Here is a 23,196-nt window from a genome sequence, read left to right as displayed (position 1 = left end):
TGGCAGGGCTCAGCGCCGGGTCCCCAGCAGCTGGTGGCACTTCGCAGGCAGCCCAGATGCAGGCAGGTCTGGCCGAGCTGCTGAGGGATGTTACATTACCTAACTTGCTGGGATATCACTCGTGTTTTGTGAAGTTACATGTGACTAAAAGAGGGAAGGTTGAGATTGGGTGTAAGGAAGGAATTCTTCACTCGGAGGGCAGTGAGGCACTGAACAGGCTGCCCAGAGCAGCCGTGGGTGCCCCATCCCTGGAGGTGTTCGAGGCCAGGCTGGATGGGGCTTTGGGCAACCTGATCTAGTGGGTGGCAACCCCTGGCAGGGGTTTGGAGCTGGGTGATCTTTAAAGTCCCTTCCAACCTGAGCCATTCTGTGATTCTTTGATTCATACACCTTCTGTGCCCATATGTTTTTATTGACAATTATTTGCCTTGAAACTAAAGAATAATTAACCTCCCACTACAGGGGTTTTACACTAGAAGGGTGAATGCTTATCACTTAAATATTTGTGCATATTGGCATACCTGGTTTATGTACACACATATCTCATCTAGCATTTATATATATATACATATATATATATATATATATATATGCAGAAATCTACTTAGTAATTGTATTGAAACATAAACACACAGCACCCTTGCAGTGTCCCAGCAGCCGTGCTCCTTGAGCCCTGCGGGATGCGGGATGGGAGCGCGGGCTGCAGCCTGCGGCTGGCTCCCAAAGCTGAGCTGAGCTGGGGGTTTTATCAACACATCCACATGGCCAGGCTGGTGATCGGAGAGAAGCTTGGAAGCAGGTGGCTGGAGGGGCACCTCTACTGGAGCAAACCTGGCAGTTTTTCCTCTGCTTTTCCTTTTCTGTGCTCAGAGACGGTGCCTCACTGCTGAGCATCCCCCTGCTCGCTGCTTGGTGCCTTTGGGCTTTCACAGCAGGTCTAGGTTAGAGAAAAAGAAAAGGGAAGGAAAAAGAAAAGGGTCCCAGAAGTCTTCTGAGCAATGGCTTTTGCCACTGCTTGTCCTGGGCACAGATTTCTTGCTGGGATGTCCCCAAAGTGATGGGGCAAGCACCCAGCAAAGTGCAGTGGGGAGGCAGGGGTCCCAGATAGAGCTGCAGTGATGTTGCTGCCCATTCTGGGGAGATTTTTGGACTTCTGAGGGTTTCACAAGGGTGTTTAGGGTCATTCCAGCTCCTGGCCCATGTCAGGAGCTGCAGATCCTGGCTTTTTGTGTGTCCAGGAGGCAATGTTCCCTCTTCCACATTACATGCAAGAATGCTGCTTGGATCAAGAAGGCTTAATCTTAAAGACTGGTGTCACCTGAGAACTGAATGAACTAGAAAGCACCTTAGGAAGGACAGGCACACAAAGAGCTGCTGTAGCTGAAATTCCCAAGAGAGGAGCTTGAAGTACTGGGGGCTACCATGAGTCCAGCACCGCGCCAGCCGTGCAGGATTCATCGCCTGCAAGGGCTGCTCCAGCCTCCTGCTGCATCCCATGAGAACAGGCACAGCACCTTCCCCGTGCTGAGCTGTGTGTCTGATACATCCCAACCTAATCGATCTCATCCGATGCAGCTTGGGGACGTAGCTCCCCACGCAACCCGCCCGCAGCCCCGCTCCAGCTGGGCTCTGGCAGGCATCAGCTGGGGAAGGAGCACCCCAGGGGCTGGATCCAGGGGCTGCCGTGCTGAGAGGCAGGACAGAGGACAGGGCTCTGCTGGGACAGGCACGTCTGCCCGATGGCTGCGGGAAGGGCTGGCCTCACTCAGCAGCCCTGGCAGGGGCTGAGGACGGCTGATTCCCGGTGGCATATATTGGCTCTTCAATGTCAGGCGCGGACTGACAGTTTCTCACTTTCTTCAAACGGAGAAGGAAATTTTCGTTGTAACAGCAGTCATAAAGCCCCCTAGCAAATACCTGGTTTTAATTAAAGTGTCACCGACTCGCTGCCGGAGCTGCCTGCCCAGGCTGTCTCCTCGGCTGGGAGCGGTGCTCAGCTGTCAGGGCGGCCTCGCTGCGGAGCAGCTCACTGCCAGGCACTTGGAGGTGTCAAGGCTGCTGCAGCGACACAAAAGGCTCTCGGTTGATCTGCTCGCTCAGTCCCCAGGGAGGACGTGGTCGTGCAGGAGAGCCCCGATGTCTCAAAGCCCACATCTCGCGCCAGCAGCATCCCACGGCCCTTTTATAGACGCACCTTATGGCTCTGTCTCCATTTCGGATGAAAGACTGCCGCCCACCTCCCATGCTTCAGCCTCAGAGGTGTAAACACAACCAACCTCTGAAACCGCCTTACGTAAAGCAGCATCTTGTGTTTGTTTTGCCTTGCAGTATTCATTCTGCCAAGACGTCTCTGCAGCTAATTCATTATCGCCCTGCTCTTAAGGTAGAACATTTCATCTTTTACACCAAGGCTCTTCCGTGCCAGCGCTTACATGAAAGTGAGTGTTTCATCGTTGAATCATTATCTTGTAAAACCCTGGCATCTTTAAGGATCTAGCAATCGGTATTTACATCTTGGAAGCATCAAAGGCCGTCATAATCATCTAGATGTGTCCCTAAGTGGGGTGTTCATTTGATTGCCTCCTTGACTCAGGCATTATTATTACAGTGGTAATGACAACAGCATGGACATGCATGCAAGGTCTGACTTCTTTTGCAGTGGCTGGGATCCTCGTCGAGTAATTCAGACTCACCTGCAAAGTGCCAAGCACTGGGAGAAGGAAGCACAGGGAAATCGGGGCGTGAGAGGTGGTGCAGATGGTGCAAGGTGAGCACTGGGGAGAGGGGGAGCAGTGCCCAGTGCTGGCCAGGGGGATGGAGAATGGATCTGGAGTGGAGCTGTCGAGGAGAGGAGGGTTGGCAGGATGGGTGCGAGCGGCAGGAGGTGGCTCCCAGCTTTGGATGTCTGCGGAGTGCAGGAGAAGTCGGTGCTGCAGCCTCCGGCCAGCTCTGCTGCTTTCCTCCCGGACCTTGGGAAGCCTCCCCAGCCCTTGTAAAATAAGGTGGCCTGGTCCTGGCCAGTAGCACTCTGATCCCACAGGGTCTTCTGGAGACCTCCTGCTGCCTCCTGCCCTTGGGGGCCGGTGCTGCACAGGTGCTGAGCACCTCTCCAATAGCACCATGTTACACGCTGGGTAGGTCCTACCAAAGAACACATTTTTGGTAAACTAAGAAGAAATGCAATTCTTAACCATTTTCTTTTTGGTTGCTTGGTGTATGGTACTGCTTGCCCCAGGCCCCTCCAGCTGATGGGGCGGGAGGATCATGGTGGGGTGCTCTGCACCCAGACCCGAGGGCAGGGACCCCCTTCTCTCCCCGTGCCCACATGGAGCCCAACCAAATCCCAGCCCGAGGGAGCGGGGACGAGGAGCTGCTCGGCTTCAGCCCCGCTGGACGGAAGGAGGAACGGCTGGGGCTGGAGGAGCCCACGGTGCCCGGCTCCAGCAGAACTAAGTTTAGGGTTTAGTTGTTTCTGTGCAGCTTTTAATGTGTTAAGTGAGATTACAGTGCAGGCTCTTGCTGTGCTGGTTGTCATAGAAACTTGAAGGGCTTTTTTCTCCTATCCCCCCAGCCCCTTTCTTTAAACCAAAGCTGTATTTTTTTAATCTTTTTTTCTTTTTTTTTTGTAATTTCACCTCCAGTCCAATTAAAAACCTGCTTGGCCCTGATGCCCATCTCCAGCACTGGTGTCTTGCCGTTGTGCTTCCTCTGTCCCGTCCTGTGCAGTCCCGTGAGCTGAGCGCTCTCCTGGTGCTGCCAAGTTGGCTTCGGGGGGCTTGGGGCCGGTCCTCACACTGTGCCCCCCTCTTCCCTCGGGGGAAACGTGGAGGAGACATTCCCTGAGGGCGAAGAAAAGGATTTTCTGGGTCAGCCAGGAGGAGAAGGACAGCGCGTCCAGCTTGGAGAGATGCTGGGGAGGGGGATGCAGAGGGGCCGAGGAGCCGTGGGATGGCCGGGTGTCCCTGGTATGGTGGTGGGGGCACTGAAAAGATCGAAGCTGGGGCTGTGCTGCCTCTTTCTGGGTGGGGAGCACGAGAGCAGCACAGGAGCCACCTATGCACCAGCTGCAGCCCTTCCGCATTCGCTACGCTCGGCATTAATCACGGAAAGGGAATCAGGCGTAGGAAGACGGGCATTCTTTAACAAAATAACCAAGCCTGTGTTCTCCGAGCAGGAGAGCAAAGTGTTTGCGGCAGTGAGTCAACGCAGAGATGCTCTTGGCATGGGAGGGCTCCCACCCACCCGCAGCAGCCTGCGCAGCTGGGGGGGAGAAGTGGCCGCGGTCTGCCCCGCGCCGCTCGGTGCGCTGCTGATCCTCCGGGTGCTGGCAGGAGCCCTGCACGGGGGACTCCTCACAGCCCTGGGGCTTCTGGCTCCCAACCTCGTCCTCCAGGAGCCAGCACCCTGCCTGCTGCTCGCTGCCTTCCCATGTCCTCATGGGGACCCCCCAGAGCTGCTCCCTCCGGGGTCACCTGGCTCAGAGCTCCAGGGTCCCACTGTGCTTCACCGGCATGGATTTGGTGGGGAAGGGATGATCAGATTCACAGGGTTTGGGCTGCAGGTGCTGCCCACATGCTCCTCTGTGAGCTGAAACGACTGTGGTTGGCCTCCGAGAGGCATCCAATCCTCCAGGCTTCTCAGAGAGGTACCCGGTCCTGACCTGAAACTCTTTGGAGCTTGTTGGCTCTGTGTCTGCCGGCTCGGGGTGGTTGGCACCTGCTGGTTCCTCCTCTGAAATGCACTCTGGTTGGGGGGGAGGGGGGCAGAATTTCTGTCGATAAACTGAATGTAGCTCAAGTCTTTCGAAGCAGGACGTTTTTCCAGCCTTCAGATCAATTTTGTGACTCATCCCTTCAGCCTGTCTGGTTTTCAGTGTCCCATTTTAAACACGGGCATCTTAATTGCACGAGTGTTTCGCTATCGGTCCCAGCAGCGTTATATATATATATAACTCTCCTCTCCCCCAAGAACCGCATCAGCTCTTTTCATCGCAGCATCACATTAGGGCCTTGTGCTGAGCTGTTCACCCGTGGTGACCCTTGAGCCTTCCTGGAGTCTCCCCCCCCATCTGGGACACAGCCCCTGCTCACAACCGCGGCCGGGAATTCGTCCTCGTAGGTGTGCGGTGGCGCTGGGCAGCTCCCTCGTACACAGGGTTTGAATGGGCTCGACATTACCAAGCAACCCTCATTTCGCTCTCTCCTCATCAATATTTACTGTTACATCAATCTTGCTGTCACCTGCTAATTTTCCGAGCCAGGGTTTTGTATTTTCTTCTTGATCATTGGTGAAATTATCGACTAGCGCGCTCCCCGTGGAGCCTCGCTGAAAACACCTCGCTAACGATTCCCCGTTGACGACTTCTGTTTGAGACCTGTCAGCCGGCTCTTAATCTGTTTAATGTGCTTTATGGATACTGTATAGTACTCTCGTTTAAAGTCTGAGTGTGGTGAAGCACTTAGAGCTCTGACTGCACAGACGTAATGTACGCAGCGCCTTTTTCAACTCAGCCTGGATTCACTAAAGAATGAAATCAGGTTCATTTGACAAGATCTCTTTCCCACAAAGACCTGCTGACTGACTTTAATTATAACCTGCATCCTTTAATTATTTCTTAATTTAATTCCAGATGAGCCCTGGCTTCTGGGTCTTACATCTGACCATGTAGTAGTTAACTAGGTCACCCCTACTGCTGGCTCCGCGTATTGCTGCAGCGGAGCCATTTGCCATCTGGCTGCGGCAGCCTGAGCCCTGCTCAGAGCCAGCCGAGTGCCCAAAAGCTCTCCTGGGCTGCTGGAGCATCCCCACGCAGGCTGCCTGCGCTGACTGCTGGTGGTGCTGGGCTTCGGAGATGTCTCCGAGGTTACCGATGGGTTAGGAAAGCTTCTGCTCTCCTCTGAAGTGCCTTATTCTCCCTTTTTTCCCCAAATACAGAATAAGTATTTATTGGCCATGTTTGCTTTTTCTGTGTCATTATCAGAGGCTACCACCTCTGCCTAAAAATGGGCCAGTTGAGAAAATTTGTTGGGCTCCAAATAGCAGATGTGCGGAGCCTGTCCCAGCCATGCATTTTCTTCTATTCCCTTCTATCTTTAGTTTTCCTTATCAGCTTTCTACACGTTGTAATCTTCCGTAGAGATTGTCCACTCTTTGTTTTGTATTCCATTCCCACTCTGAGCCTTCATTTAGCAAACAGGGTTTTTAAGCCACTTGCTCATTTTCCTAACTGCAAAACGGGGCTTTACAGACGTTCAATAAACCCCACTTACGGAATTCTTATTTTTTTCATTCTGTTTTTTCAAAGCTTTTCTTTACCATTGGTTTCTCCCATCTCCTGCCTTGTGAAAACAGCTGTTTTGCAGCAGGGAGCGTGCACAGCTCTGCTGCCACCATCCTCTTGTTGGTCCACGCGGAGAGCTGCCAGCCTCGGCTGTGTCTCCGGGCAGCCAGCGACTGCTTGACCTTCTGTCGACTGCCGTGCCTTTCAGATTGAGAAGTTATCCTCTAGAGTGTTTAGAAATGCACATGGTGTTTTGCTGCTGGCTCTCTGAGTCTCCTCGCATGTGACTTGCAAACCCACTGCTTCTTGCTGTCCGCTGAGAAAAAGCATTTAAGGCTGAACTCGTGCCGCCCTGTGTCGGCTCAGGTATGCAGCGCGGTGTCTTGTCTTGATCCTTGGTGCAAAGGTACATCTATATATCTTCATGTACCAGTAAAAGATCTGTAATTATAGAGAAAAACCAGCACACGTCATAAATACGCAGTGTCCTCCCCTACCTTGCTCACCCCTCCTGTGCAGAGGCTTCTGCCTCCTGACCTCATGTAGCAGGTTTCAGCGGTGTCGAGAGCGTGAAATTTCTGTCCGTGAGTGAAAATTTCCAGTTCCTCGTGCTCCTTACTCACCCTCACTGCCCCACGTCATGTCAAGAGCATGTGCTGGTGGCACGGCAACTTGCTGCCTTGCCTGTCAGCAAAGCACCAGCACCATTTCTGAGGCTTTTGTGGTAGGGAAGGGAGGAAGAAAAGGAACAACCAGATTGTTCTGGCTTTTTATTCAAACACACACTCCTGGTATTTTCTCCCCATGCTTTCACCTGCGGTGCCAGATAGACAGCTGGGCCACAGAGTGATGAGAAATCAGACCAGGCAGCACGCCCTTCAAAAGCTTGTCCTCACCTAAGCCTTTGCACAACCAGCCTGGCTTGTGTCTGAGCGGCTCCTTGGAGTGTGACAGCACGGGAGGTGTTCTTGGGCTCGCCTGCCAGAGACGCTGTTCTGCAGGAGAGCATTTTCGTGCTCCTGAGCCTGGCAGGCAGAATCTCCTGGGACACCACCTTCCAAGCCCATCCAAGGCTCTCCAAGCCTTCGTGTTGCCTCCAGCTTGGTGACCTCCTTCCTCGCTCCAGTAGTGACGGGGTGCGGAGCGCTGTGGCCCCGGAGCTCCAAGAGAACCAAAGGCAAGAGTTGCCCACGGCGGTGGAAATGACAGCGTTAGCCTTGAAAGCAGTCAGGTTTCAGGTTTCTGTCAAGTGTGGTGCTTCTGGTGGTGTGGCTTGCTCGGGGAAGCCGGGGGATAATCAGGCAGTATGCTGATTTACCTGGGCTGCGCTGAGCAGACTGTGGGGAGACATGTAGATGGCACTAATTTGCTCAGGGAACAGTACGTCTAAGGACATTAAAGGAGGGAAATTTGTTGTCTTTGCTGCTTCCTAACAGCAGCGTGCGCAAAGGTGAGATCTGAGGCTTGGAGTTTTCCCACAGGTTCCTGTCATTAGCGAAGCCAGGAGGCAGACCAGCACGCTGAGTCCCACGGGGGGCAGAGTGGGAAGCCAAGAGGGCACGGGTGCTTGGGTGTCCCTTCTGGCTTGGGGCACCATGTAAAAGGCGCCACCTCCAGCATCGCCATCCAGCTCCTGGGGAAACAAATCCCACTTGGGAAGTGCCCAGCCTTGCCCCTGACTGCAGAGGGAGCCTGGAGGGGTGGCTTGGACAAATCTCTGCCGCCTGTGCTGCCACTTTGTGGCTTCTGACACATCCATAAAATGTAGCTGAAGGTAGGGGGAGCCTACAGCAATTGCTGAAGAAACACTGGATAGTTCTATTAGAACCTAATTAAAGACCTGGCTGAATCGAGCTGTGGCCAGCACAGGCAGGTTGACTGTTGGGGATCCCTCTGTGTTCAGCGGGGCTGTGTTCAGGTCCCGTTGTCCCTGCCTGGCTGCTCCCAACCCACACGGTTACATCTGCGCCCACCACCAAAGCCATGAGGAAATGGCTCCATGCCCTGGGCAAATGGAAACGCCTGCAGTGCATCGAGAAGAACGAGGTAAAGGAGGCAGCAAAATGAACCCTACCCCACCCGCAAGCAGCGCAATGTGCAATTTTACATTTAAAAATAGAAAAGTCGAGCCTTCCAAAAGCTTGAATGCCTCAAGAAAACCTCCGGAGGTGACAGGTCTCAAGCAGGGGCTGTTACAGGCTTTTCTTTGTGGTGGGAGATAGGAAAGAAAACGCATCCAGCGAGGGACAGCTCAGCTGTGCTCCTTCTCCCCTCGTGTCAGAGATGCTTTGTTTTCCAGAAGCGCTTATTATTCATGCTGCTGTCTCGTTAGACAGCTGAAGCACAGCTCGGGGCGCATTCAGGCGCAGGCCGTAGCGCATGGTGCGGTGGCTGGGATGGGGCTCTGCGCCCTGGCAGTGGGGTTGTTGTTGCTTCCCCGCTGTGTTCCTCTCTTGTCCCTCTTCTAACAGCACGTTGTGTCCCAGGGTGCCAGGCCACCAGTGGGTGGGCTGATCAGTGCTCGTCCCGAGGGTCCTTGCTCTGTTTTCAGCTCTCAGAAGCTGCTGTCCTGAGAGTGCAGCTCATGTGCAGCCGTTCGGGTGTCTTGCCCTTTCCCAGATGTTTCCAGCGAGTCCCCCTGCCTGTGCACGGCACCCTGCCACCCGCAGGAGCCCGGCTGTGCTGGAGCCTTGTCCTGCAGATTTGCCAGTCCCAAGCCCACGGGGTCTCTGCGGGGATGAGGAGGTCCCTGCTCCCTGCCAGCCTGTCCTCACCCAGCGCCACCGGGAGCCCAGATCCCCTCCGCCTGCTTCCCGACTGCCTTGTTCTCACTGCTATCAATTGCTGGCTTCACCAGCGAGGATCCTTTGGTTCCCCCCGGGGGGGTTTCACCCTCAGCACCCCCAGCAGCACGGCACAGGGCAGATTTTGCTGGTGGTGGTGTGGCCGGAGCCATCGGGGCTGTCGGCACCAGGGACTGCTGCGTCCCCGCGTGCCTCGCTGCTCAGAGACCTGTTGGGCTCTGCAAGTGAACGCGAAGCCCTAAATACACAAAGGCCACGCTGAAACCCGCACCCCGGCCCAGACATCGGGGGTGTCATTTTTGATTTCCCAAACACAGAGAGAGCCCTTTCAGCCCGGCCTGCTCAGACACTGCATCTTTAATGCCCGAGCACCCAGCGTGTTTCCACTCCCCTCACATGCATCAATCAGGTCTCGGTGAGGCTCTGAAAGAGCCAGTTTGTTAAACAAACACACTTAGTGTAAAAAGTTTATTCCAGTTAATTAGAACTTCATTGCAATGGAAACAAATTACCCGGCTGTCATCTGCCAAGCCAAACAGTAACAAGGCCGAGGGGGTCCTGGCCAGGCGGGAGACAAACAGCCATCTCAGGCAACCTTATTTATGTCCTTTTTATGCATTTCGGTATTTATTTGGACATTCCTGAGCAGGAGAGCTGGGTTAGCGCCGAGCCACACGCCCCGGCACTTGCACAGCATCGGCCGGCACCGGCTGCAGGTTCCCGGTGCTGGTGCCCGTGGCGGCGAGCACGTCCCCGTGGCTGCTCCAGGGACGCAGGAGAGGCACCAGGAATACGGAGGATGGGGGACACGGGGTCCCCAGCCAGGCCACAAGAGCCGGGAGGAGCAGGGAGCAGGAGCAGCAGGGAGCAGCAGCAGCAGGGCTGGGCGCTGTGCGGCTCCGCAGCGCCGGGCTGGGTGCTGCTGGCTCCCGGCGCGTGGAAGTGACAGATAAACCCGCGGGATTAGCAGCGGGTAGCGTTGCAGGAGACCAGCGTCCCCTTCCTGGAGCATTAGTCACCCGAGCCTGACGCCGGGGGCGGTGTGCGGGGGGGGCACTTGGTGGCCAAAGTCATCGAGTTACCTCCCCGCCGGCTCCGGTGCCCCTCTCCCCGGTGGCCTGTCCTTGCCCTGCGTCCCTCCAGCCCTGCGCTTTGTCACCAACCCTAGGCATGCAGGGGAACACCGTGGCCGCGGATGTTCCCCCACAGCGCGGCAGGATGGGGAAGAACAGGGTCCCCCCCACCTCCCCGGGGCTGTGCAGGGCAGCAGCAGGCACCAGGGCGGGTGCTTGGATTTCTGTGTGCGCCTGGTGGGTGAAGCCCAGGCCCTTGTGCGCTCCTCATCGACTGTGCTCGCATCCAGGGCAGGGATTTCTGGTCCCGTGAAGCCCTGAAATTCCCATTTGGGTTTCACGGTGTGAGCGAGTTGCCACCCGCAGCCCTTTGTGCACTTTCCAAGAATGTTTCTGTTGCCGTATAGCTGTGAGCTCACCGTGGCCTGAGCTCCGATGTTTCTGTCTGCGATGGCACATGTTCAGGGGGATGGAAAGCCTGGATCAGGGCACGCATCCTTGGAGGGGCCTGGAAAGGGGAGGATAGCTGAAGGGAACACGGGCAGCTGCAGGGATGAGTCCCAACACCGGCCTGATCTCATCCGAGGGATGTGGGGAAGATGGTGACCGGCACTGGGAAGGACAGATTTGGCTTTGACTTTGGAGCTTGGAAAGGAGCGGAGGAGGGATCGAGGAGTTTGGCATGAGCATCCCGGTTCCTAGGAGCCGGCCGGCCTGCCCTGAGAGGGAACTGGAAAACACAGAGAGGAAAAGCAGCGAGGAACCCCGCAGACACACCTCCCTGCCCGAGAGCGGGGCGCTGCCTGCAGGTAGCCACCAGGACCTCGGAGACATGTTTGCTGCTTCTTCCAGACGGGGCAGCGGGCTCTGTCCGTGCCGCAGGTGAGGCCCGAGGTCCCTGCTGTCCCCCCCAGCACTGCCCTGCTGTCCCTCAGCCCTGACACCCCGCAGCCCTGCACCGCGGCCTGGCAGCACCGGTGCACGGGGTGCCGCGCGTCTCCCTCCTCCGGCTGACAGCCCTCTATTATTAGGGATCCTGGTTTTCTGTTTCTACACCGACTTGTTGTCAGGGCTTATTTTTAGCTCCGTTGGTGCCTTGCGGATCCCTCAAGGGATTCTTCCTCTCCCTTTCCCTCCTGCAGGGTTGTTTGCGGTGCCGAGCCGCCGGCAGGAGCGTTGGGCACCGGCTGCTGCCGCTGCCCTGCCCGCCGGGCTCGTCACCCCCACGGCTTGGCACAGTGCGAGCCCCCGGAGCCACCCTGCTCCTCGGGGGCTGCCAAGCACCCGGTGCTGCCCGCACCCACAGCACAGACATCCCATTGCTCCTCTCAGCACTGCCCTCCCCGACAGGTCTCTCTTTTCACTGCCTGCTGAAAAAAATTCACGTCGGGGTCAGCGCATCGGCTGCGTGGAAACAAAACCGAGTATGACACAAAACGCAGCTTCTCCTCCTCCCCCCCCAGCTCTGCAGCCAGGTCAGATGGAAATTTTTAAGCATTTTAAAGCTGCGCGTAGAGTCATTCAAAACAAGTCTCGAGTATGTTTTGGACTCTGGCAGAGCTGTCGTCGTCGTCTTGCTTCACCCGCTGGCTGTGCTGGACAAGGGCTCACTTTGAGCCTCCCCTTCTGCCAAGGGGGGAATGTTTTCATTCCTAATTTAGCGCATCCGTCCCGCCGGGGTCCAGCCCCTGTCTCCCGCGGAGCCCGCGCAGCGCTGGGAGCCCGGGGGCTCCCCGCAGCGCCGGTACCTGTCACCACGAGCGTCAGGGCTGTGCTAACATTTTGGTTAGAAAACCTGCCTCTCGTTGGACTTAGCCTCCTTTCGCTTGTCCTGGGTTTGCGCTCGGTGGGGGAGGTGTGAAGGCACAGCTTGTGCTCTGTTTTTTCCAGGATTTTTGTTATTTTGTAGAGAGGGGCGAGTTTGCTTATTTTTAAACACCTGAAATATAGGTTGACATTCAGCATGGGCTCGCTGTTTGTCTAGGGGAGAGGCAGCACTGGGAGGTCCTGCTCAGGTTAGGGTTTGGAGCACTCAGCTCCATCACCATGGCCCCAGTCCAAAAAAGTGCCTTTTCATGAAGCGTTGCGCTTCCCAGGCCACCCTTACCCTGCAAGATAAGCACACGAGTAGGTGCTTTGCTGGACCCGGTCCTGTAAAAGATCTCAGACAGCTCACTCCGACAGCCTGCTGCTGGGACCCAGGGGTTTCACGTGAGGTCCCCTCTGCTGTACGGCACTTGGGCCACGGCTGGTTTTTCCTTCTGTTCTCCCCCTTGTTTTGCTGCAGGTCTCACCGCAGCGTTTCTAGGGTTGAAGTTGTCATTGAGGTTTTCTGATCTGTATTTTTGTAATGCTCATTAGCGCAGTTCCCATCAAAGAACAGCACGTTCCCTCCCTGTCCTCGTTTTCCCCTCGGTTAATAACCCTTTGCTGCTTTGGCTCATTTTGAAAAAGAGACAGTAGCTTTGGGAACGGCTCCTGGTGTAATGGACGGACGTCAGCGTTTTTAACCTGATCTTTAGAGCAGCGTTAATTCAAAGAGAGGCTCGGCGAGATGGCTGCGTTTCGGGCTGCAGAAGGTGCGTTACGTGTCTGGGGAGCGCTGAGCCAACCTGTATCAAACCCTGGCAGCGCGCGCGCGTTCCTCGGAGCTATTGAAGGAGGCTCTGCGTCCATATGGCTGCTTTTCCCTTCGGAAACGGGCTGTGACAGCAGCCTCGCTCTCCTGCTCCCTCACCGAGGCTCTGCTCTGGAGATGGCCGTTTGCTGCCTTGCACCCAGGCCCACGTGGTCGTGAAGACGCAGCGGGGTCATGCAGTGCCGGTGGTCACACACCAAGACCTGGGAGCTAAAGGAGAAACCGAGGCACCTCAGCATGAGCTCACAGGTGAGGCCGTGGGGTGCCAGAGCTCAGAGGAAGCTGTGGTGCTGCAGCCTGGCCTGGAGGAGGGCCCCGTCCCGCTCGGGGAGCACGTTTCCCACAGACCCAGCAGGTCTCCCAGCGCTGCGGCACGTCGCTCCCTTGGGTGGCCGGCTTTTGGCTCCCCCCGTGCCTGCTCCAAAGCGTGGCGCTCGCTCCTCCTCGGCCCCCTGGCTGCGGGTGCCTCTTGCCCTCCCTCCCTCCTGGGTCCCTCGTGCCCCAGCCGCCAACGAGCTCTCCTCTCGCTTGGCTGCAGAAACGTGCTCAGCATCCCAGAAATGCGGGCTTTCATGTGGGAGCCAATAGTCACACAGCCTCCGTCCAGAAACCATCATTATCGGCTGCTTGCTTTTTTCTTGGTTTCTTTGAACTACAGCTCCCAGGATGCCTGAAGATATGCAGACATCCGAAGACAGTGGTTTCCCATAAACTTTTGGGGTTTCATGCTTTGCCGGCAGGAATGTTTTTATTGCATTGCAAAGCCCTTCAAGTCCCTCAAACCTCTGTGGCGCTTCCCTGCCGTGGGGAGGAGACGGGGGCTGGAGGCTGCCACCGGCGGCACGCCAAGGGCTCTTCTCTTGTGCTTTTTTCTCCTCTCCCCTTCTTGGTCCATTCTCCTTTGTAAATCCTCACCATGCTTTTTGGAGAGGACCTTTGCACCGGGAAGAAGCTTGGATGAGCTACAGTTTGCCTGCAGGGACGCGTTGCCTGTTGCCCCATCGCTGGTGTTTTTGGGGCCATTAAGCTCTCCTCCTGGCCACGAGCTCAGTGCTGGGCAGAGCACCGGGCGAGTGCCTCGGTCTGGGTGGTGAGGGGGTCTCGCTGGACTGGGAAGACCTGGGGATGCAGGGAGCAGTGTGAGCAGAGAACAGCATGCTTCGATGCAAATCGGAGAGGGAAATTTTGCTTTAGCATGGAGATGTGCTTGTAACTGTGACCTGGTGGGTCCGGGGCTCACCGCATCGTCCACAGCCCTGGCGCAGATCTGCCAGCGAACCAGGCTGTGCACGAGTCCCACATGTGAGCCCCTGGCTCAGCACCCTCCCACTGCCCATCCTGGGACTGGGAGCCCAACTGGTGGCGCTGGTGACTGCTCACCTTCTGCAGGAGACGAGGTGCAAAGAGCAGCCCCCCGGCTCCACCATGCTGCTTGGCCCTCCCCACGGCACCCTGCACGAGCGTGCCCACGTGCCCGTGCAGCTCCTGGCACCTGCCCACCCGTCGGCCGGTGGCCGAGGGCTTCAGGCGGTGTGGTCCACCCGAGGTTGATGGCCATCCAAAAAGGAAAACCGTGGAGGCCCTGCGGCCAGCTCGCGTTAACCACATCACTCCTCTCCTGCACTTGGAAAACCCTGGTGGACGAGGAGCCCAGAATAACAAGCTTTTCCATTCCTGCGCCGAGCATTGGATGCAGGGCCATTTAAAACAAGGCTTGGCTCCAGCGTGAGTGCCGCCTTCAGACTAAACAATAGCAGGTCCCCCCGGGGCGGTCTGTCCCCCGCAGAGGGGAGCAGGCTGAGGTCTGCCGGGCAGGGTGGGGATGCCGGGGCTGTGCGTGGCTCGGCAGAGCAGCACAGGAGCTGGAGGAGCTGGGCTGTGGCACAGCAGCGCCCTGGGTGCCAGCCCGAAGTGCCAGCAGCACCACTCGTGCCCTGCCAGGGCTTCTCCTCTTCTATACTCGCCGAGCAGGGGGATGTGCTCCAGCTGGCTCGGGAAATGTTTTATCTCGAGGGTGCCCCAAGATGCCACCAAGGTTTTGTGGGGAGGAAATGCCTCGGGAGGGCTGAGCTCCCCCAGGAACCTCATCATGTGCCTGTGCAGATTGCGTGCGAGGGAAGGGAGTCGTTGAGGTTTTTTCTTCTCTTCTTTCTTGATTTTCCCAGGCCATTGGTATCTTATTAATTAAGATAAAAGCCTTGACATGACAACTAGCTGCCAGAGCTGTGTGTGGCACCCTCCTAACCCCTGGCAAGAAGGGATGCCCGCACGTTCCTTTGTCCATCCCTCTGCGATGACCGAAGCCCAAGCTCTGTCCTGCTGCTCGGGGAGGAGCATGCCCCAGCACTTCCATGGCAGAGTCCTTTAAAATAAGCAAAATGGCAAGGATTTTCCATGAGAAAAACAGTTTCTGCCCATTTTATTTCACACTGAGCACCACGACTGGCTGAAGAAAGCCCCTACACAAAAACAGGTTGGGTTTTGAGGCTCTCTGTACGAGCCATGACAGTCTGAATATGTGCCACGAATGAGTGTGTGCCCAAGCTTTCCCCACGAGCAGGAAGAGGAGCAGGGGAAGCGTTGATAAAGTCACCCCAGAGCACGGTGCTGGCCTGGTGGCACGCGGGTGGCTCTGCCCCGGGCACGGTGCAGCCGGGTGCCGCGGGTGTGCGTGCCCAGCATCGCCGTCCCTGCGAGCGGACAGCTGCTGGTCAGAGGGGAGAGCTGGCATTGTCAGGGAAATGCAAATGAACGAAATCATCGCTTTGGCAAGGAATTTTTAGGGGAATGACATGCAAATTTACCTTCCGTTCTGAGTGTGGATTGGTATTAAAATGCGATGCTTGAAAGCCAAAACAAAGGAACATTTTAATTTAGGACTCATCAGGCGGTTCCTTCTGCTTGGATTTGCATCAAATTCTATGCAGCAAAAGCTGTAAGTTTAACAAAACTCCCTTTTTCAAAGAAAACAAGAAAAAGTTTTAAAAACGTCACCCAGTTCCAGGAATTATGATTTCTTTCATTTGCTCCGCGGTCCCGAAGCAAATGGCCTGGTGCTGGATGTTGCAGAGGCCAAGGAGAGGCAAGCGGGGTGGGAGGCTGGATTTCTTCCTGGCTGCTGCTTTAATCCAGCCTCTAAATGGCACGGCAGAGCCAGCCCGAGAAACCATCCCGAGGCCTCACCGTGGGGCCGGGGGGACCTCGGGTTGCACCCAGAAGGTGCCGAGAGCCGGGTGGCAGCGAGTGGGCAGCGGGGCTGCCAGGGATGCTTAGGGGGCTGCGCTGGAAGGATGTGTCGAGTTGCTTTCCTGGCCTGCTTTATAAATACCCTCCGTCGACAACCTGGTTTTCCACAGGGCTCAGAAACAGCTGCGCTGCTGATTTAAACACACACGTAAGGCATCTCCGTCCTTCTTCCCCCTGCTTCCCTTCTCCTTTCATCCTCGGGGCTACCTACCCGCCTGGCGTGACGGATCAGAAATAGAAAATATCCACTGCCTTGCTAATTGTGATGCATCCTGATAATGCCAGCTATAATTAGCCGTGCGTATCAAAGCCGTTCTGCTGGCGGAAGTTTTTGGGGCCCCGGTAGCATACCTCAGACAGGGGATCTTGTGCAGGGGATCTTGTGTGGCTTTGCCCTTCCTGGGGAAGCAGCCTGGCCTCAGTCTGCCTGCCTCCACCCATCGTGCGTGTGGACTCACGATGTTTTAGCACTGTTGATGCTCCCAACATGTGCTCAATGTCAGCAGCCGGCCCCAGGCGTGCTCTGCCCTGGGTCTTCACCAGGCAGCTGGTCAAGGAGTGCTTCGGGGGCCCCCAGCACAGCCGATTGTCCTGAGCACTGCATCCTTGGGCTGGCTCAGATCTCGCTTTGCTCTTGTAGCTTCTTCCTGTACCAGCTGCTGCCTCTGCACCTCTCTCCCCGCTGTGGCATCCCCGCCGTGACCCCCTCCAGGCCTAGGACCCCCCCACACCCCCTCAGCATCCCCTGCTCAGCTCAGAGCCCTCTGTAGCTCTGACAAGCCCATGGCATGGAGAGGTTTGGCCGGGTGGGCACTCCTGAACCCGGCACTTGCTCAAGCCGTGGCTGCCAGCAGCTGCTCCGTCACGCTGCCTCATCTGTCCTGAGCTCATCGCTGGCAAACGAGCGCCTGTGGGAGCGATGTGCCGCTCTCCAGGGGGAGAGGTTCCTGCTGAGATAGCCCAAGGGCAGGCCCCAGGGCTCTGGTGTCAACAGCTCTCAGCCGGGAATCACGGCTGAGTCAGCGCGAGAAGTGGGGCACTGAAGTACCGAGGGGAACCTGGGCACCAGGAGAAGCTGCTGCTGAGTTCCTCGCCCTGCACGGGTGCGGAGCCAACAGGCTGGGGATCAGCAGCAGAAGTGCTGAGCGTGTCACCTGGACAGGAACCGTCGACCCTTGCAGTTAGATCTGTCCCCGAGGTGAAGGAGCACACCGAGAGGCACGGCGTCCCCAGCGCTTCCACCCCGTGTTTTCACCGGCCAGGCCACCACGACTGGAGTTCCCTGACCAAAACCAACATCCCGAGCCACAGGGGCAGGGGCAGGGCAGTGCCTCAGCATCAGGGCTCTTGGGGTGCCCTTCCTCAAGCCTCACTTGGGTACCCCAGAAGTTTTGGTGAGAGCCGGGGCAGCGTTCGGTGGCTCTCTGTGTTCTCCCCTTCACACCTGAGACAAATGGACCACAAAGAGGGGCTGTGGCGGAGGCTCCGTGTCCTCAGGGGACATGAGCAGGCTTGGTGGCACGTTGCTGTGTTGGGTGTGATGAAGGGAGCCCAAAGCCACCAGTGGGGTCCCGGTGGCCCCAGGGCTGAGGTGGTGGCATTGCTGCCATCTGCCCGGTGGTCCCCCGGTGCCGCACCAGGTCCCCTCTGGAGCCCGCGCAGGCTCCTTGTTATGTAAAGCACCGGCGAGCGCGACCGGGAGATTCTTCAGTGTCGGAATCTGAGTCACATGGGGCTGTTTTATTTCCCCCTCTGCTAATCTGGTTTCTATAGAAACAAGATTGGGAGGAAAAAAAAAAAAAAAAAAAAAAAAAAAGAAAAAAAAAAAAAAAAAAAGAAAAGAGCCAAGCACAGACCAAGCGAGAAACCTGAGGTGATGGGTGAGGGAGGCAGAGGTGGTGGCTGAGGAGCTCGGGCAGCGCGGGTGGGAGCAGGGCGGCGTGGCGGGGCTGTGCTCCCGGCCGGGATGGGAGCGTGCGTGCGGCTCTGTGCGTCGAGGGGACAGGGACGCTGCCGAAGAGCTGCTCTTGGCTGAGCTGCTGCTCCGGAGGAGGGTGACCTGCGGAGCCCGGAGGGAAGGCAGCAGAGGCTGTGCAGGTGAGTGAGCATCAGCGCGGGGCTCCTGGGCATCTGTCCTGGCACGGCTCGGCACGGCACGGCACGGCACGGCACACCGCAGCAGTGCCCGGCTCACGGGGGTCCTGTCCCCAGCTGCTGCTCTGGGGACATGCTCGTGGCCAGAGCTGTGCCCAGGCTGTGCAGGCAGGTGCGTGGCGGTGGGCAGGGAGCGGGGGCTGCCGTGCGGTGTTCGTGTTGGGGGGTGGCTGCATGTGTGCGGCCGTATGTCTGTGTGCACGTCCCCTCTCCGAAGCCGCTCTCTCCCCGAAAGCTTTTGCCTGCTCAGGAGGCACCTTTCCGGCTTTAGTTGTTTCTCCCTTCTTTTATTCTGGCTGCACCTGTGCGAATAAAACACTTCCAGGAGCCAAAGTGCCCAGCTGCCAGGAGCGCAGGAGCTGCACCGGCTCCCACCCCGGGGATGCCCCTTCCCAGCCTTGACACCCGCGGCGCTCGGGCCAGGGGGTGCCTGCAGGCACGAACACAGCTCAAAAGCTGGTTTTGCAGTCGCTGTTCCCAAGGGGAGGAACAGCTGAAAACGCTGCTTGTTTGTGTGCTGCAAAGTGCCCGGGCTGCTGACAGCCACCGCGTGCCTCGTCCTGGGACTTCGGCTTGCCCGTGCCCGCTCAGGAGGATGTCAGCTGCCTTGCAGGAGCTGGATTAATTTGCAGCGGCGTACGAGCACATGCTAGCTCCCGAGTCGCAGGCTAGCGAGTGCAACAAGTGGGAGTTATTCTTGTCTGGGCTAAGATGTCTCCCTGGCTGGTGCTTGGCTGCCTCGAGCCCTCGTGCCGTGGTGCTGGCAGGGGGCTCGGGCTGGGCTGGCCGTGCTGGTGGGACTGGAGTGCTGCTGGGGCCACTGCTGACGGCTGCTCCCGGCGGGTGCAGGTGCCGCTGCTGTCACCTCACCTCCATGGCTGGGTGCTGTCGGGGACAGGGACAGCTGCAGGGCAGGCGTGGGGCAGGTGGGATGCTGGAGCCGAAGGGCACGGGGCTGCCCGGCTCTATGATTTATTTCCTGCTTGTCATCACTTCCCCGCTGTGGTGTGGCGCGGGGGGAGGCAGCGCCGAGGCACTGCACGCCCCTGGTCAGATCCACACCTAGGCACAGCTGGGGAAGCCAGAAGGACGAAGCGAGCCCTGGGTTTTTCTGTCCTAATTCAGCTTTGTGAAATGTCACTGCTCATCTGCCTGCCCGGCTAGCGAGGGGGCGGAGGGCAGCACTTCAGACTCTTGTCCTCATCTGAAAGGGCAGCTGCGCAGGTTTCTGCGCGGGGACGCTGCGTCTTGTGACACCTCGGCGAGGCTGCCAGCCCGCTCCGCCTGCTCTGCTCGCACTGCTGCAGCGAGCTGGGGCTTTGCCAGGCAGCTGTGCGGGGGTCAGACCCCAAAAAAAGCCTTTGTGGAAGGCTGGGCATCAATGGCACAAGTGCTGAGCCAGAGCCTGTCCCTTTGTGGGGTCGGAGCACCGTGCTGAGCCCCCCAGGCTCGTGCTGCTGGAGCTCCCGGGGAGCGCAGCCAGGTGCTGCGGGGCTCCTCTGCCTTCAGCCCCAGCATCTGGGCCTGGCCCTGGCTGAAACTGGTGCCGGGGGGCTGTGCAGGTCCTGCCGGCCCCTCGTGGGCACAACGCTGTGGTTTTATGGGGCAGAAGTTGCCTGCGGTCTTCCCATTCCCCCGCCCTGCAGGCAGCAGCGTCCCCGTGTCCCCAGCGCCGTCGCTGCCGGTTCTGCTCCGCCGAGCTGCTGCCGCGAGGGAAGGGACGAGTCGTGGCACTCCACGGGCATTGCTGCAGGAGTCTCCAGGGCCGGTAATTATTTCTGGGAAAAAGATGCTGTGTTCTGACTTAAACGCTGACATGGGACTCTGAACATGTGTAATCTGGCTGACAGATGGCAAGTCAGAGAGGTGTGATTTATGATACAGCACAGTAGCTGAACAACCTTCTCTGGTTGTCAGGAGACGGTTCTCCCCATCGCTGCGGTTGATGTTTCAATCCATGGCTTTTGCTGCTCATCCCCTCGGCTCCCGGGCGGCGTCTGGGACCCCTGGGAGCCCGGCGGGTGCTGCTGTGACGGGCAGGGCGTGCGGGTGCCGTGGGAGGAGGCACAAAAATCCTGCTGGCCGGTGAAGCGTGCACGGGGATGGATGCTGGCAGCCACAGGCAAACCTTCCTTGCTCAAACGGCTGCTCCGTGCCTCAGTTTCCCTGTCCTTACCCTAAGGGCTCTAACACTGATCAGGGGAAAGAGGCATCTAGAGAGTTTGGAGAGCACCTGGGGGGTGAAAGTGTAGTGACCGCAGCATCCCCGTGGTGCTAGGGGCTCACCCTGCTGCAGGCATCAGCCCCGGAGCCCAGGCACGATGCACGGACCTGGGAACATCCCCGGGGGTGTCCCCAAAGAGGAGCTTGGTGCAGAGCCACGCGTGGCCCCGAGGACGGGGCTGGCTGCAGCAGGGCCGGCTGCGGCTGTGCTGGTGCTCGTGCAGCCCGGGTAGAGCAGGTATGATTCATTCCCTCTCCTGCAGCGCAGTTTATGTAAAGCAGCACCGTATAAATAGCCAGATGAGACCGTAACGTGCTCGGGGCTTTCTCACTGGGAAAGGAAACAAAGGCTCTGCCGTAGCTTTGGGGTCCAGCTGCTTGGAGCCCTCTGAGGACCCCTCTGGGTCTCCCCATGCCCACGCACGCCCTCCTCACCCACACCAGCGGGCTGGAGGGAGGAGGGAGGATGAGGAGCTTGCTCCATGTGGCTGGTGGCTGCTGACATCCATCGGTTTGGGATTTCCTGAGCCGCTCCTGACCCCATATCCCAGCATGGGGCTGAGCTGTGGGCACCTAGATCGGGAGGGAGGGCTGGGCGTGGAGTGGTGGGGATGGGGCGAGCAGAGCCAACAGGAACGTGTGCCCCAGGCAGGTCCCAAAGCCCACAGACCATCTGGAGAGGAGCAGAGGGTGCCCTGAGCCTCTCCAGCCCAGCACGTTGCTCCTCTCAGCTACACTTTGGCACGGGCTGAAGGGAGAGGCGAGGCTGCAGGGATGGGGTGCGTGTGGCAGCCTCTGCTCCGGGGGCTTCCCCGGGGTGCCTGAGCTGCTCCTCGCCCAACGCCCTTTCCTCCAGTGCTCCGAGGGGGAAAGCCGGGGTTTGGGTTTCTCGTGGAGTTTCTTTAAAGGCAAACCTTGCCATCAAAGTAGCGTTTCTTCTCAAGAATGTGAGGAATGGCCCTGGAAGGCCTGAGCAGCTCCTTCCCGGTGGTGATGGTGGAGACAAGTGCCTTCTCCAGAAAGCTGTCTCCACCCCGTCCTGCGCAACAGCAATTCATAAGCTGAAAAATAAATCAATAACCAGAGTTAATGAATTGAAGATGTCCGTGTTTAAAATGTATCGGGAGAAAAAAAAAAAAAAAAAAAAAAAGCACAAAAACTGTTAGCTGCTCATGGCTTATTTAATTACTGTGAGGAAAGGCGGGGAGCTCTCGTTTCTGAGAAATACCTTCTTTTCATTTTATTGCGTTTTAAGAGGTATTTTGTTCGGCTGAAGCTGGTCGGGACTCCGGGGAGCAGAAGCACCGGCTCTGATGGTGCACAGTGGTCGGCGGTGCCGGGTGGCGATGGGCAATGTCCCGATGGCCTCTCCCTGCTGCAGTGGAGGAGGAGGAGAGGTTTTTTCCTCGGGGGGGCTCGGCAGGGGCTGTGCTGCCAGCAGGGATGGTGCCGGAGCCCCCCAGGGCTGCGGGCACGTGTGGCAGGGCTGGGGCTGGCAGCAGCCTGCCCGTCCTCCCCGCTTCGCTTCCCTCGCCCGACGCTCGGCCGTCCTCGTGCTGCAAGAAGCAGAAGCAGCCCGTGTTCCTGCAGCTTCTGCTGGCTCCAGCTGGCTTCCCCCAGTCTCATACCGCCCCGTCCCGGTGCTGCTGGCCCTCCCAGAGCCCCCCCGTGCCCCTCGCAGCCCCCAGCATCGGGTGGCCCCGTGCCCCGGGGTGCTGCAGTGACATTAACGCCTTTCCTCTCCCCTTCCCCAGGTCGGAAAGCAGCCTCTCTAGGTTTGCCCACCGCTTGTCAGTTAAGCAGAAGCAGGAGAAGAGAAGGAAAGCTGAGTATGCCTCGGCCGAGCTGTCTGCCTTCCGGCCCAGGTCTCTGAGCATTGAATGGTAAGAGCTGCAGGACAGGGCTGGGGGCACGCAGCCCCCGCCTCTCCAGTCCCCCTCCTCTCCCCTGTTCCCAACAACACCCATCCAACCTGCTACAAAAGCTCCCCCGGGGCACCGAGCCCTAAATCCCCCTCACCCCAGTGCTGGGAGCAGCAGGCAGCCCCAAACGGGCTCCTCTGCTATGGGGTGAAAGGACCCCCCCAGCAGAGCATCCCTCGGGGCTTGCAGGGAAGTGGCCGAGAGCCCGCTGCGCCCGGTCCCTGCAGCCTGGGGGACAGCCTGGGGGTGACACCCAGCCCCTGGGTGCCGGGTCCTTTTGGGGCCATCATCGTCCCACAGCCCAGCCATGGGGCAGCGCTGCCCCCGGCCCCACGAACCCTGCTCTGTGTCACCCCGTGGGGCCCCCGCTCAGCTCGGGGCTCAGGCTGCAGCCCTGGCTGGAGCAGGGAGGGATTTATCCCGGGTTTCTAAGCTCTGATGCAACAGCCTTGGAACCAGATCACAGTCCACAATCCTTCCAGTGCTGGAGGTGACCTGCTAAGGATATTTAAAAGAACTGGAAATTGCATTGCTCTCCGCTTCCTTAGATGGATGAAGGAGGGTAAGGCTTTAAAAAAAAAAAAAAAAAAAAAAAAAAAAGAAGAAGAAGAAGAAAGAGAAAAAGAAATGCTTAGAAATTGCAAGAATGTCGAGTTTGGTTTTCGTTTTCCCTGCTTTTTTTGGAGAACTTTCTGGCATTTATTCTATGTTCTAACACTTACGTGTGAGGCTGTGGAGGCCTTCTCAAAGGCTTCCTCTATCTGTGAGGTTTGTTAGGCATCAAAGCTAAATAGGTATTAATGAGGCCAGACAAAGAATTTAAGCTATTTGGTGACAGATTGCTTTCTTCTCCAGC

The 23,196-nt window shown here is 57.7% G+C and overlaps 1 protein-coding gene across 1 annotated transcript in view; it reads left to right on the top strand.

The window, feature by feature from the left end:
- Window positions 1–23,196, top strand: part of LOC116495362 (ankyrin repeat and fibronectin type-III domain-containing protein 1-like) — a 158,174-nt gene that overhangs the window by 106,458 nt on the left and 28,520 nt on the right. Inside the window, exon 5 of the mRNA XM_032197782.1 lies at window positions 22,173–22,301. Coding sequence (XP_032053673.1) covers window positions 22,173–22,301 — 129 coding nt within the window. The remainder of the gene's footprint in view (window positions 1–22,172; window positions 22,302–23,196) is intronic.

This window comes from Aythya fuligula, chromosome 15 (genome assembly GCF_009819795.1).
Source record: "Aythya fuligula isolate bAytFul2 chromosome 15, bAytFul2.pri, whole genome shotgun sequence".
NCBI classification, from domain to species: domain Eukaryota; kingdom Metazoa; phylum Chordata; class Aves; order Anseriformes; family Anatidae; genus Aythya; species Aythya fuligula.
This window is presented reverse-complemented; position numbering and strand designations above follow the sequence as displayed.